Source organism: Colletotrichum destructivum, chromosome 6 (genome assembly GCF_034447905.1).
Source record: "Colletotrichum destructivum chromosome 6, complete sequence".
Taxonomy (NCBI): Eukaryota; Fungi; Ascomycota; class Sordariomycetes; order Glomerellales; family Glomerellaceae; genus Colletotrichum; species Colletotrichum destructivum.
Window position 1 is genome coordinate 1,950,814 of NC_085901.1, and position 13,435 is coordinate 1,964,248.

The following is a 13,435-nucleotide window of genomic DNA, read 5'->3' on the forward strand; positions in this document are numbered from 1 at the left end:
ATCCCCAGTCTTTCATATCATCATTCCAGCCTGCTTTCGGCAATAGGTACGCTGCATCGTCGCCCTCCCCCCCCCCTCCTTCACCAATCCTCCGTCATGAGAGCGAGGTCTCTACAGCGATGCCCTCCGGTTTGGGTTGCCACAGTGAGCCCCTCCTCTGCGACCCTTGCGCGGCCTCCCCTTCCGCAGAGAGCTGTCCGTCGGGCACACTCCTAGGAACGGAGCTTACGGCCGGTCCGCCCTGCCACAACGTCGCGCTTCCCCTCCTCGAGCCCGTGTCTGCGAGCTTCTGGGACGTGAACTCGGGACTCGACGCCGCCGACGACTCGGACTGCTGGGGCTCCTCCACCCCGCCGCCCGCCATGGGCGAGTCGACCAGCGCAGGCGGCACGCTCGCGTCCCTCGTCACCTCCGCCTCCGCCCCCGTCGGGTCAAGGCTGACGACCATTCTGCCGCCGCGGATCTCCCCCCTCCTCATGCGGTCGAGGCCGCGGTTGATGCCGTCGAACCCTTGCTCCACGCCGAGCAGCTCCGGAGGGCTGATGAGGCCGCTCTCAAGCAGCTTCTCGAGCCAGGTGACGAGCACCTCGCCCACGGCCGGCACCTCGTGGAACACCTTGATGGGTACCGTGTGATACGCCACGCTGTCGGGCGCCTGCTCTTTCGGCAGTCCCGTCAACCCAATGAGGTGCTTCAGCGTTGGGCTGGTGTTGCGGGGCGTATCGGGCGGGCTGGGTGGTGCCCCGGCGGCGTCTTGCTCCGGTCTCAGCGCGCGCAGGAGCCAGCCGGCCGACTCCCTGCCGCTCGTGTCCAGCGCGAAGCGCAGGTTCTTCCCAACGTTGGCCCGGATAATGTCCACGGCGCGCGACGGATCGTGGCTGTCGACCAGCAGGTCCGGCCGCAGGACGGTGTGGTTCGACAACCGCAGGCCGTGGCGCAGCTTGTCGACGACGGTGACGACTCGCAGACCGGCCAACCGTGCGAGCTGAACGGCGATGTTCGCCGACGTGGACGAGCCGCCCCACACGACGACCCAGTCGCCGGCGACGGCCCTCTCGTGGTCCCGGATGCCGGCGAGGCACTCGTCACGGATGTCGCGCGGCAGGCTCTCCGGGTCAACGCCGCGCAGGAGGGTCAGCAGGTCAGGCCCGGGCGCCCCGGGCACGCTGGAGAAGTCGACACCCATGCACACGCCTAGGGAGAGAACGGCGGCGACGAAGGCGACGCCGAGGGTGGCGGCGGCGCGGGGCGAGACGGAGGGGGGGATGCGCGCGGCGTTGAAGTCGGCGGTCACGACATACTGCTGGTAGGCGGCCTTGCGGAGGTCGCGGTAGTCAGTTGAGATGACGAGGACGCGGTCGCCGTCGCGAAGGCGGCTGTGCGAGGAGGGCCGGCGTCGGACGACGCGGCCGACGAGCTCGCGGCCCGAGATGTAGGGCAGGGAAGGGATGGCGAAGTTGAAGTCGCTGGTTTTTTTTTTTTTTTGTTAGCAGAGGTATAGTATAACCCGCGCGCCGACGATTCACTGTCAACAAGCAGGACCGTGGGGAAGATGGGATGGATGGATGAACGTACGGCGCTTTCCAGTCGATCGGGTTGAGGCCGATGTGTTCCGTCTTCACCAGCACCTCGTGCTCGTCTTGGATCTCGGGCACCTGGTACCCCTCGGCCGTCTCATACGGCTGCTTCGCCGCGTAGAGGATGAGCACGGTCTGCGTCTCTGGGATGTCTGCCATGGCTTCGGTAGTTTTTACGTCGTCGCCGTTATCATTGGTCGGGTGAGGGTGGTCGTCTGCGGGTGTTCGATGTCGCTTAGGTCAGGGTATCTCGTTCTCTGTCTGTCTCTGCTGGGCAACTGGTTCCCTTCCCTTATTTTTCGTATGCAGAGGTAAGCCGAGTTGAGCTGGGCTGAGTCGGTTTGATTCGAAGACAGACTTGATGGACTTTGGGAATCACTCCAAATAACCGCAGGAAGCAAGAGTTGGGGGAAGTACTCCAATCACACTGGCTGACAACAGACTTCGTTAGGCCTCCTTTTCTTCCTCTTCTTTTCTCCTGGTTGTTTTTGTTTTTCTTTTCCGCCGAAGATAAGAGAGACATTTCTTTAGCCCTGCTTCTCTCTTTCCCCTCCCCCTCCTCTCTTCTCCATCCCGATATCCGGAGGGTCGTCGATCGGCCGGACGCTGTTGTTTGGGTACTGGGGGGGAGAATTACGTGCTCTGGCAGTCCCGCATTGCGTGATTCTTCTCCAAGATGGCTGCATCGCCATCGACCACACACACTCACGCAACTCTCTCTGATCCCTCCCCTTAAAGCCGAAAAAAAGCGACCAACGGAGAGCCAAGGTTTCCCCGATAACGAGCCGATTCATTCGAGACCGCCGCGTCGAACCTTACGAGCTGACCGAGTAAATTGGAGCATATCTTGTCTGCCAGAGGCGAGGAACGCCTCTGCCTCAGCTGCGAGTTTGGCTACGAATTTCATTCCCCGCCCTGGATCTTTTATGTCGTGGCATACAACCTTCTCGGCGGACATGGCACTTTGGCGCTTACGGTTGCCGAGAACCACTCCCGGGGGATGAGAGGGGGGAGGGGGCTGTCTATCTCTCTATTTAGTCCTGATCGAAGCGGTCCGCCCGGCCGATACGGGGAGGGCCGAGCAGGGCCGAGCTGAGCCAACGACGACAGCCGGTCCCCGCCAACCAAACCCAACCCAGCCCAAACCACCCCCTCCCGACGCTCCACTACGCCCGTCACGACATGTTGCAGGATTGTTGCCAATCTTGATAGGGGCACTTGCCGATGCCGACGGGCTCTGCTGATTAATTCATGCTCGTCGGGTGGGAGCCGATTGCGTGCCGAGGGGAGCAGCTTTTCTTCGCTGGCGTGACTTGAGGGGGCTTCGCGGTTGCTTATAAATACGAGCCAATGATCATGGGAAGTGAGATAGAAGCCTTTTTTCACATCCCATTTAGAAAGACGTGACTCGGTCCCTTAACGCTTCCCTGGAAACTGGCGGGATGGGGACGACGTTGGCTAGTAAATACTGTTCTTCGTCAACCCTCAGACCACATGCGCGATGCCCTTGATTTTATGATGTTGTTGCCTTTTTAATGATAGTATGACAGTAACAATTGTCAAGCTTTTTGAATGCAAGTGGTGCTTGCATTTGGCCGTGATAGTCCGGGCTAGCCCAGGAGCTGTCCGCTTAGCTTGAATTACGATCGATGCTACTGTCGTCAATTGTATGATTAGATGGAAAATTGTCTGCTGAACAATAGATCCAGAGACAAAACGGTTCACATAATTCACTCAATAGTCTATGTCTTTGATGAATCGCAAGCTAGCCCGCAACTCCACGTGCATTTCAGAGCGCAACGGCACCGGCTTCAGCTCCGATGTAACCTGATTTGTCTTCCATCTCGAGGGCGTAAATCTAGTTGCCACGGCTGAAAAGCTCACTGCAGCAATCCGCATGCAGCCTCCGTCCTTCAACACCTTGCCCGCCACGTGAGCGTCGGCCATCTTTATAGCCTAAGAGCCGAATAAGGTCGGCGCTATTCGCTTGAATCTCGTACCTGACAACGAGCTTTTCTCATATAAATCTGAACCCTGCCGTCGACAGTCACATCTTAGTTGAATGTATTCTTCCTATAGGGGAAAATTCGCAACAGCCTTGGCAATTGACAATTCTTGAGAAAATACTCTCCCGCCGGCCAGGCATTTCTGATCATCGGCCATCACGACGAATAAATATTCCGCCATCCTGGCATCGAGACTTAATCAGCCAAGAAATTCAAGACCCTTTATCTGCTAATCGGGACCCAGGAGTGAGAGTACATGCTATAAGTCGCAGGTGTGTGTGGGCACTGCCACAAGCCAAGGTTTTGCTGCAAGCTTCTGGCAGGTGTATGCGGCAGTTTCAAGCGTCTCCTTTCACTGACGATATCCTTGAGAAGCTATTCTGTACAGAATCTAGTTACCTCCTGCTGTCTGCAACGGGTCAGTTATTTCCTGATCACCAAGCAAGCTCACGAGAGTAGGGTGAGGACGTTTGCCTCTCGCTCAATCACTGGAACTGGGGCCAAAACGAAGTCGCTGCCTCGTTTGCGCATGTCGTTCTCCTAGAACGAAAAAAAGTGCTGTCAAATGGCTGTTCAGACTTCTGCTGTGATGAACTAGAACGGTCCAACTGCAGCTATTGCACATCCGAGAAAACGGCCTGCTCAAGCGACTCCTCGATGCCATCATCCTGGTACCTTGAAGTCACTCGAATTTGAAGCTTCCGACACTACCAACTTTTCCGCTCAGTTCCCTTGGTCCTTGCTACAAAACTGACGCCGTGAACCGCAGGCACCAACCAACGTCTGACAATAATTAATTCCCTGTAAAGGCTCCAGGAGTTGGAAGATCGGAATTTGGAACAAAACACCGACCTCTCTCAATGATACAATGACGTATCTGCGCTATCGTTGGGCAATGCTTTTGCCTCGCCAGGAAGCAACGACTGAAGACAGCAACTTGCGTATCTGTTGGGATATCAGCCGGCTACCAACGGTTGCCGTTCCGGACTTCGATCCACCCTTTGACCAGGCAAATAGACTGATTTGGAGATCCTTCGGGTGTAGACAAGCGATCCTGCTGGGCTGATTTTTTTCTCAGGCAACGTACCACTACCGGAAAGTTATTCCTGCTTTAACCAGTTAAGAAGACACACGCGTGGCAGGCTCCCTATGGTACTGACAGTATCCTACATCCCGATGGACGACAACATACAGGAAGCAGCCTATGTCTTCGACGACAGTCACGCAAAACGCATCTATCCCTCCGAATCGGCCGTTTCACCGAGCCAAAAGATTCAAATCGACCCGGACTAAGATCTCGTCCTCTGCTACCCGGCGACACGGGTGGTTGACATTCTGGACGACATCGTTTCCAACGGATGTGTGATATTGACAAGGCCAATATTAGACCACATGGATAAATGAAAAAATTTTGCCCTGCGTACAGTTTTTTAAAAAGGAAGTATGAGTGCGGATTCTGGAAGCAAAATCATATGGTCATAACAGATATAAATTATCGGATATCAAGGAGTTGACTATGCACTATCTACGAAATGAATCGTACCCCACAATCTAGCTCATTATGCCCTTGTGGCCATCGCCATCGGCGTCCTTGAAGGGGTTCAACTTGTCCACGAGGGAAATTTTCTTGCCCGTGGCATCGTGAGTAGCGTCGGTGCCCGTGGCAGTGGAACCGAAGCGTGGCTATGTAGATGTTAGCTGGGAGCCAACAGAGAAATTTAGACGACACATACCTCAGCCTTGTTCATAGTGGCAGTACCGTGTGTGGCATCGTTCTGAACGCCAGTGGGATGAGTACCGTGCAAAATACCCTGAGTAGTGCTGATGGTGGTAGCAGAAGTGTCACCTACAGTGTGGTGAGTGTTGGCGGTCTGGCCAACACCTCGGGTAGAGTTGCCATTGTGGTGCTTGTTGGCAGCAACAGCAGCACCTCCAGCGGCAGCGGCACCTGCGACCCCCGTACCAGTTCCGTGGGAATGGCCATGGGAGTGGTTGTGGGTTCCGGCTACTCCCGTGTGCTCCGAATCCGCGAATCCCTTGTTGATCTTGTCAGGGCATCCGTCAAACTCGTCGTACTTGTGGTGGCGGGGTCCGTCGAGGTTGCCCTTCTCCCGCGTGAACTCGTCAAGGGTCTTGGTGGGAAGAGTCGTGGAGCCGTGGTGGACGGGCTTGGCGTGGTGTGTCTCATGGACCGGGACGGTCGTGTGGACGACGTGGGGCTGAATGGTCTCCTTCTGGATGACGGGCTGGATATGCTCGTGGACGTGGTGGTGGACGCGCTCGCCAGAGACGACGGGGGCCGCTGTCGAAGTGTGGGTGGTGTCGTGGGTGACGGAGGTGTCCTTGAACTTGGCGTGCTCGCGGTCGAGGGCGTTCTTGGTTTCCTTCTCGTTTCCGTGCTCGAAGGTCTTGTGTGCAACGGGGACGACGTTGTGGTGATGCTTCTCGGGGCTGATGTAGTCAAATTAGTCGACGTACCAAAGAAATGGGAGTATTCGTGCTTCACTTACAGAACCTCCCGGTCCTTGAGAGGCTGGACCGTCGTGTGGTGGTGGTCTTGGTGGACTTCCCTGTCGATGGCGGTAGTCACCTCCTCATGACGGTGAGGACGAACCTGTTCCTCGGTGACAGCTCTGTTGACATCCTCGTCGACGGTGGTCTTGTGGTGACCGTCCTTGGAGACGAAGCTGGAAACGGCTTGCTTGGCTTTGTCCATGTTGGCTGATATTCTGGTATTGCGGTTGTGATAATTGAGTGTTTGTTGTTTGTATGTTATGAGTGTGTAGATGAGGGAGATGATAGCTTTGAGAGATGATCATACCAGATTATATATACAAGTTGATCATACAAGAGTTTTCACCTTTTACGTCGAAGCGCTTGGCGCGTGATTGACAATATCTGGACGTCATGCGGAAGTAGACCTTGACCCGTCCAACCGCCATCATCGATCGCTCTGAGCTCCAGTCAACAATATCCTCATTCTCGAGTCTCGAGCTAGAGCGAGGAATTTCAATGCACCACGTCATTGCTCGTTCACTCTGTCCGACCACTAACGCACAGCGACCTCCATCTGTGCGCATCGATAGATCTGATGCACCGCCGAACCGCCCACCCGGGACGTCGCTCTTAGTGGCTCTTGGTGCAGAAACATCAGGGTGCCGCTGACGATGTTGAGGAGCAAAGGAGCCGGGGCGGACGTTCTTGGCATGGCGTCCATCGGTGGAGAGCACCTGGAGACATTTGGGAGGAGCTGAGTCGGAGGCTGGAGGAATGCGGGCCAAGCCTCATCGGGTTTGGTCGTTTCGGCCCGGTCGACGGAAGATATCTTGACCAACTGCTTAAAGTGCGCCAAGCGCCATGGCTTGGGCGCTAGCGGCACATGAAGGCGTCATAATGGCATGCGGCTGCGAACCACTTCGTCGGAAATGGACAGTGTCGCCCCAATCCCCGGCGACGATCGCGGGGGAATCCCACTAGCTCATGGCAAATATCAGAGCCTGGGCCTGGACCGCCAGTCATCGTGGCATCTGTGCGTGCTTCCATACCATAGGACGACTGCCGTGTTTACAACTGTGCGCTTCCTTCTGCTGCACTGATGTGTCCGATGTCATCGACGTAATGGCCATCTCTCCTGTCGACTGACAGTCCAGAGAGACATGGTCCGTGGCAGTGTTTCGTGGCAAGCGTAGTCCGAGCTGATCGTCGCCGGTGCGACAACCAGCATCGCCGTTCATTTACACGTGTGGGGGGAATAACGCCCGGCCAGGATTCCGCCAACTAGTCAGTGATGGGAGTTCAGCGACGGCCTGGAATCCGTCGATTTGGCCACAAGTTACTTGGATCCTCCCTGCTCTTGTGATGGCAGCCACCGTACGCTAGAATTGGTGGGGGATGTCACTTTTGTTGAGATGTTCATCCTGAGTGCTGAGGTTGTGGTGATAGACCTATTGTTCGGCAAGTTGATAGTAGTTGACAGAGTTTTGTGTAAGAATCTGGAGGACAGAGCATAGGCACTCTTATGTTTTGACTTCAGCGGAAGATTAAAAATTCAAGAATTAGTTCAAAGGCAACATGTCACGTTAGCCTCTGCTTGTCAGCAATGTCCCGGTAGAGATGTCTATGACTTCACTGCCAGCTATCCCAACCTATTTCTTTCATCAATTCGTATCCAAGTTTGGGCTGTTTTGATAATACCCATTAAGTTTGCAGTTTTGATATTGAAAATCTAAAGAGATAGAGTGTAACAAGCGCCTTTCCATACCTTTTCCCTGTAAATTCTGGGCTTGTTTAAATTAATGTCTAAACCAATAGCTGTTTTCACCAAGTCGAGTCTACATGCTGTATCAGTTATACTGCTGCCTTGACTTAAACTATTGAAGTGCCAAAGTGTTCAAAATCAAATCAAGTACAATACAGTGAGGACAGGCATATATAATCTTTTTCTCAGTAGAACTTATAAGTCTTGCCAGCTACTAATGTTGAAGCATCTTGGTACGTTATTTCCTGCACAAGTGAAAAGAATGAGCCTTACGACGATTTGGCTCTTTGGACTGAAACACAAGACAAAGGTCAAGTCTAAGTAATTTTCTATAAAACTTGAAACAGTGAATTATCACATTGTCAACAATGAACAAAGAACCCAGAATGTTTTTATCTTTGACGAGATTCTGTCTTAAAGCACAATGTGAAGGTTGCAGGTTAATGAAGGGAACGTTGGTCAATGGAGGTATCAAACTGAACAGTAACAGTTGCTATTCAATTGCCAAAAGCTTGCCTCTTTTCAAAGTCTGCCTGTAATGACCTTGTGGGCTTCAAATATTGGATATTTTCTCCTGTTTTCCATCCACCAGAAGCCTTCACCATCTCAGAAAACTTGGTACCCACAGGTTCGCTCCGTTTCCCACTGACTATATCATACTGAAAAGAAAATCTTGTACTCCATTGTATCCAACCCAGATTACTCGACATGGCATTGAAAACGAACCAACTTCTCTTTCTTGCCTCGATGCTGGCGTCGGCAACCCTCGGACACGTCGTCCTCGAGAACCCGAAACCGTTCAAGTTCGTCGCGGACGGCCCGACAAACCCGATCTCTACATCAGGAAGCGACTTCCCTTGCAAGATACCACCCTGGGCCAGCTACGAAATCGACGGATCGCCGACAGCCGTCGCTATTGGCGAGACGCTCGAAGCCACCTTCAAAGGTCAAGCCGTACACGGGGGCGGTAGCTGCCAGTTCGCACTCAGCGCCGACACGAATCCGACGAAAGCCTCGAAATGGATGGTCATTCACTCCATCGAGGGCGGTTGTCCTGCCCGCAACCAGAAGGGCAACCTCGAGGGCCACAATGCGGACAAGTACCCTTTCAAGATCCCCGCCGGCATCGCGCCCGGCGACTACGTCTTCGCCTGGATCTGGCTGGCCAGGGTCGGGGGACAGCCGGAGTACTACATGAACTGCGCCCCGATCACTGTAACGGGCGCCAAGAAGAGTAAAATGAAGAAAACCCGAAGGCAGTTCGTCGATCGCCGCGCGTCGCTGGCTAGGCGTGAGCAGTTCCCCGAGCTCTTCATGGCAAATATCGGGGAGGTCGCCGGCGGCTGCACGACCGGGAAGGCCCTGAACGCGCGGATTCCCATCGCGTTCCCCAACCCCGGCATCTATGTCGATCATCCCGAGGGCGCGGAGAACCTTTACAAGCAGCCCTGTGATGGGAACCCGCGAGCGGGGTCGCCGGCCGAGCCGGGTCCTGGTGTTGGTTCTCCTTCGAGCCCGGCCGGAACTGCTGCGCCGACTCCGACGGTGGTGGACGGCACTGTCGTTCCAACCGCCTCATCTGTTTTCCTGTCATCTACCTTTTCTTCAAGCGATATGCTTGGGACGAAGCCTGTTTCTACAAATTCCCCCACCACGATGTCCGCCGAGCCTTCGCTCCCGACAGGTTTATGCCCGGCACCAATCATCAGCACTGTGACGAACGAGATAACTGTCACCGTCACCGCTACCATAATTTCTATATCGGTAACCGGAAGCCAGCTTGTCGGTCGACCAACAGCTGCGCCGACAGCTTCGCCGACAGCTTCGCCTGGTGCACCTGAGCCGGCTCCTGTGAATTGCACCGAGGGCCATCTCACTTGCTTGCCAGATGAGACTCACTTCGCAACCTGCACCGGTGGCAAGTTGACTGCGCCGCAACCTATCGCCCCTGGATTCAAGTGCACTGCCGGAGAGGGTGAGGGTCTGGACATCTCGCCCATAGTTCCATACTTTTAGAAAAGTACATTGGCAGTGTCAAGGGAGAAATCATCTTCATGTACTTGAGCCAGTAGCGGGCCTGGGTCTCTGAATAATGGTGGAAGACGCCCCGATTATAGTTTTGTTGGCGTTACGATGGTCTGCCGGAGGGTGGAGAGGATGACCTCGGTCAGGGTTGTGTCAGGGAGGGCCGGCTGTTCTCCAGCATGTACGCACAATCTTATCAGCTTGGTGAACTGGTCAGTCTTCTTTTGCTGTCGCAGCTGACCCAGCGGGTCGTTTGAATGTGGTAGGTCTCGCAGGTCGGGGAGACGGTAGAAGCGAGCTGAGGTCGGCTGGGCGAGGAAGACCGCTGAGTATTGCTTCCTCCACGCCTCCTGGTTGAGCAGCTGACGCCGCTCGGCGTAGAACGAGTCAAAGCCGTTTGTCAAGGGCAAGTCGTCGTTTACTTGGTAAAAAGAGGGATATATACCGGCTGCTATCTGGGCCAGATAGAATATGTCCAGTGTGCTTTGGACTGTCAGCCTCTTTCTTTTCTCAATTGGTCTTTTCCTTCAAAGCAACTTCGTCTCCATCAGTCGTTCCGGTTGAACCTAAAAACTCCCTGACCGAATGACCAACCCCGCGTGTGGACTTGATCAACGACGGCAAAGACTTCGTTGCCATCCAACAATCCTTCGTCCAAGTAGATGAAGGCTATTCGCATTACTCGCTCGTGGCAGTTGGCTGGTGACGGTTTGTCAGGGTGGCCAGCGGAATATGCATATATGAGTGAGCAGAAAAGAGTGTCTGTTTGTGCTAAAGAGTGGATGGAATCACCACCGGCTTGTGGGCCTAGTGCTATCCTAATAAGTGTTACAGAGCTAGGGCCAGGTGGAAATGACAGGCTGGCCTGTTTAAGTACAGTCCGACCATTCTGGATGGGTTATGTCCATGACTCGCATAGAAGCATGCAAGGATTCTGTCACACCCCCTCAGAGAGGCAACTGTTGAAGTTGTGTCTCTGGATAAAGCAGAGCTTTTGATAACTGACGATTAACGAGAGCGACAGAAGGTAGGGTAATGTAGTGTTGAAGACCCAAGATTGGGATTGCCCTTGATCAAGTCGTGTGGTGTTGTGACTACTGCTGATCTGGTCTGCAGATCATCCTACCCAAGCCTCTAAGCTGCCTGAGCTATCTCGGCTTCTCTGAGAGCTTTGACTTGTTGCTCAACGTTTGCCATACCTAGCTGGGCTAGAAAGCGGCAGTGCTTCTGAGCTGGCAGTGCTTTGGTGAGTCCGTCTGCGACCATCTCGTTGGTTTTGATCCAGTTGAAGTGGATGAGACCATCCCTGACTTCCTGACGAAGCCAAAGGTTGTTGATATTGATATGACGAAGCTTGCTAGTCACATCAAGATCAAGCTGAAGTTGTTCGACTAGTCGGATAGTGGCCTTGTATTCCTTTGCAGCTTGAGTGAGAGCGACCAGCTCAGCCTCAGTACTCGAGGTGACAACGCGACGTTGCTTAGATGACCTCCAGCCAATAGGGCCACCAAACATCATCATCACGTACCCCTGGGTGCTCTTGCGAGTGGCGAGGTCGTCAGCAAAGGAGGCATCTGAGGCACAGAAGAGAGTTCCTGGTCCTTGAGAGTTGTATTCGATCGCAAGATAGCGAGTATGATCGAGGTACTCAAGGCAAGCGTCGGCTGCCTTCTTGTGATCGGCTGATGGGTTGTTGAGGAATTCAGAGAGTCTAGATGAAGTTCTCGAGATGTCTGGTCTTCCAACGACTCCTGCATAGTTGAGGGATCCGATGAGTCGCTGGTAGTGATGGATTTCTGCTGTAGTTGCTTGCTGATCATTAGGAACAAGATTATCGGCAGCCATTGGCGTCCCGGTTGGCTTCTTCCTCTTGTTGGCTCCGAATTCGTCACAGACCTTGGCAATGTAGTTATCAAGGCTGAGCCAAAGCCTGCCAGCCTTGCGGTCTCTGATGACTCGTATGCCTAGAAAGATGTTCATTTCTCCCATGATCTTCATCTCGTAGATCTCTTGAAGTCCCTTGACGACTTGCTCGGCCATCTTTTCGTTTTTCTTACGATAGATCACCGCAATATCGTCAACAAAGAAGAAGACTAGGACTCCCTTACCAATGAGGATACAGTCGTCCTCGTCAAGGGGAGCAAGTCCAAGTTTCTTGAGAGTATCGGAGAGGCTCTTCTGCCACAAGAGAGGGCTTCTCCTCAGACCATAGAGTGCCTTGCGAAGGATGAGGCAGAATCCCGGCCTGCTGTAGCCCGGAGGGAACCAGACATAAACCAGTTCATCAAGGGTAGCGTTAGTGAAGGCATTTACAGCATCAAGCTGCATCGTCTCTAGGTTGAAACGTGCCACAAGGGCCATCACGCTGCGAAATGATCTTCCAGCGAGTGTCGATGCGTAGGTTTCCAGCCCATTGAGTGGTTGAAGATCTCCTCTAACACAGATCCTTGCTTTGAATCGCTTGAGAAATCCATGCTTGTCGAATTTGTAGGTATATACCCATTTGAGAGGAAGAATTCGATGGATCTTCTGATTGACGTCTTCCAGTCTGGTAAGCTCGAAGGTGCCCTTCTTCCAGACTGTTCGATATTCCACGTTCATTGCTGCCAGCCACTTGGGCCAGAACTTGTGCTCTTTTGCTTCGGAGTATTTCTGGGGAGGTGAGGGGAGGTCTCTGCGATGAATTTGACCTAGATCATGAGCGAAGTCGTCCCATCTATCCTTTTCCTTGGTTGAATCTGTCAACTGGAAGAAGGAAGATCTGATTGATGAAGATCTATCCTTAAGTCGGCGAGAGGATCTTGTAGCTGCCTCTGGTTGGTGATTGGTTTGACCAATTGGCGTTTCCCGATTGTAAATAGAGTTATTGCGGCTTCCTCTTGGTCGTCCTTTTGGTCTCCCTGTACCTATAGTAGGAGGTGGAGCATCCGAAGAATCAGCGACGTGGATTGTTGACTCAGCGGTAGTTGCTGAAGAAGATAATGATAAGGCGGAGGGCGAGAGATCCTGAGTTGCAGTCTCCGGAGTGGGTGACTCTTCATGGGTTGTTGACTTGGGAGTAGGAGGGTCCTGAATGAAAGGTTGATCTGAGTCTGAAGTTGTTTGTAGTGACGGTTGCTGAGTAACTGTCTCTTCTTCTGGGTCTGTATAGGTTAAAACATGCTCTTCCACCCCCTCAACTGAAGGAGTGTGTGACTCCTGAAGTTGTGTTCCTGGAGAACCAGTAGGAGTAGGCAGTTGAGGCTCTCGCTGTTGGTCGAAGCACTGTTCCCTGGCATCCCTTGATCCAACTGCAGCAGCCGAGTGATGCTGGAGATCTTCGTCATTCCACAGTCGTGAATCCATGGGGAGATCTTCACTCTGAGGATCAGGAATCGGAATCTCTAGGATAGAGAAGACCCTCTCTAGCTCCGTTCGATGAAGGAGACTGGTATCCTCCTGGCTGGGGTCGTATAGCTTCGTTTCGTCGAATGTGACATCTCTGGTCCTCATGACCTTGTTGATGGCTGGGACCCAGATGCGATAGATGTTGGTACTGTCATAACCACAGAGATACCCAACGTGGGCTC

General features: G+C 53.5%; 4 protein-coding genes across 4 annotated transcripts; 1 reads left to right on the plus strand and 3 right to left on the minus strand.

Moving 5' to 3' along the window:
- Nucleotides 1-94: 94 nt before the first annotated feature.
- CDEST_09775 (Putative GroES-like superfamily, NAD(P)-binding domain superfamily, trans-enoyl reductase) lies at nucleotides 95-1,736 on the minus strand (the record flags this gene model as incomplete). The annotated part of the gene is made up of 2 exons (XM_062925933.1): nucleotides 95-1,466; nucleotides 1,576-1,736. The coding sequence occupies 2 exons, from the start codon at nucleotides 1,734-1,736 to the stop codon at nucleotides 95-97; spliced, it is 1,533 nt and encodes a 510-aa protein (XP_062781984.1).
- A 3,322-nt stretch (nucleotides 1,737-5,058) lies between these two features.
- CDEST_09776 (uncharacterized protein) lies at nucleotides 5,059-6,362 on the minus strand. Its single transcript, XM_062925934.1, has 4 exons — nucleotides 6,094-6,362; nucleotides 5,434-6,034; nucleotides 5,317-5,358; nucleotides 5,059-5,266 (listed from the first exon to the last, which is right to left on the minus strand). Exons 1-4 carry the CDS (start codon nucleotides 6,297-6,299, stop codon nucleotides 5,135-5,137), a joined length of 981 nt encoding a protein of 326 aa, XP_062781985.1. The 5' UTR covers nucleotides 6,300-6,362; the 3' UTR covers nucleotides 5,059-5,134.
- A 2,187-nt stretch (nucleotides 6,363-8,549) lies between these two features.
- Nucleotides 8,550-9,857, plus strand: CDEST_09777 (Putative auxiliary Activity family 9; the record flags this gene model as incomplete). The annotated part of the gene is made up of 1 exon (XM_062925935.1): nucleotides 8,550-9,857. One exon carries the CDS (start codon nucleotides 8,550-8,552, stop codon nucleotides 9,855-9,857), a length of 1,308 nt encoding a protein of 435 aa, XP_062781986.1.
- Nucleotides 9,858-9,952: 95 nt separating this feature from the next.
- Nucleotides 9,953-10,545, minus strand: CDEST_09778 (uncharacterized protein; the record flags this gene model as incomplete). The annotated part of the gene is made up of 2 exons (XM_062925936.1): nucleotides 9,953-10,349; nucleotides 10,433-10,545. 2 exons carry the CDS (start codon nucleotides 10,543-10,545, stop codon nucleotides 9,953-9,955), a joined length of 510 nt encoding a protein of 169 aa, XP_062781987.1.
- Between the last annotated feature and the right edge of the window lie 2,890 nt (nucleotides 10,546-13,435).